General features: G+C 69.1%; 1 protein-coding gene across 1 annotated transcript in view; it reads right to left on the bottom strand.

The window, feature by feature from the left end:
* Positions 1–363, bottom strand: part of SRC (SRC proto-oncogene, non-receptor tyrosine kinase) — an 11,119-nt gene that overhangs the window by 2,666 nt on the left and 8,090 nt on the right. The window contains 1 exon segment of the mRNA XM_019471075.1: positions 4–55. Within this exon segment, the coding sequence (XP_019326620.1) occupies positions 4–55 (52 nt within the window).

The following is a 363-nucleotide window of genomic DNA, read 5'->3' on the forward strand; positions in this document are numbered from 1 at the left end:
TTCGCGTGGAGCCCCTTGGCGTTGTCGAAGTCAGAGACGGAGAGACAGTAGGCACCTGCGGGCAGGACCGAGGGGCTGGGGGGGAGGTGCGCCACAGACGGGTGCTCCCCACGGGGTCCCACCGGGGGGGGGGGGGGCGCGGGGGAGCGGGAGGATTGGGCATGCAGGCTGCTGCTTTCACCCAAAAGCAGAGGATGGGGAGCAGCTCCTGGCTGCACGAGCTGGCACCTCGTGCCAGGGAGGGATGGCAGATACCCCCGGCTACAGCCACGCCAAGCCATCACAATCTCCAGCTGCCCCCACTTGCATGGCAGCTCTGCCAAGCCCTGCCACCAGCCAGGAGACCCCCCCCACCGCGGAAGC

Source organism: Aptenodytes forsteri, unplaced genomic scaffold, assembly GCF_000699145.1.
Source record: "Aptenodytes forsteri isolate BGI_AS27 unplaced genomic scaffold, ASM69914v1 Scaffold369, whole genome shotgun sequence".
Classification (NCBI taxonomy): Eukaryota; Metazoa; Chordata; class Aves; order Sphenisciformes; family Spheniscidae; genus Aptenodytes; species Aptenodytes forsteri.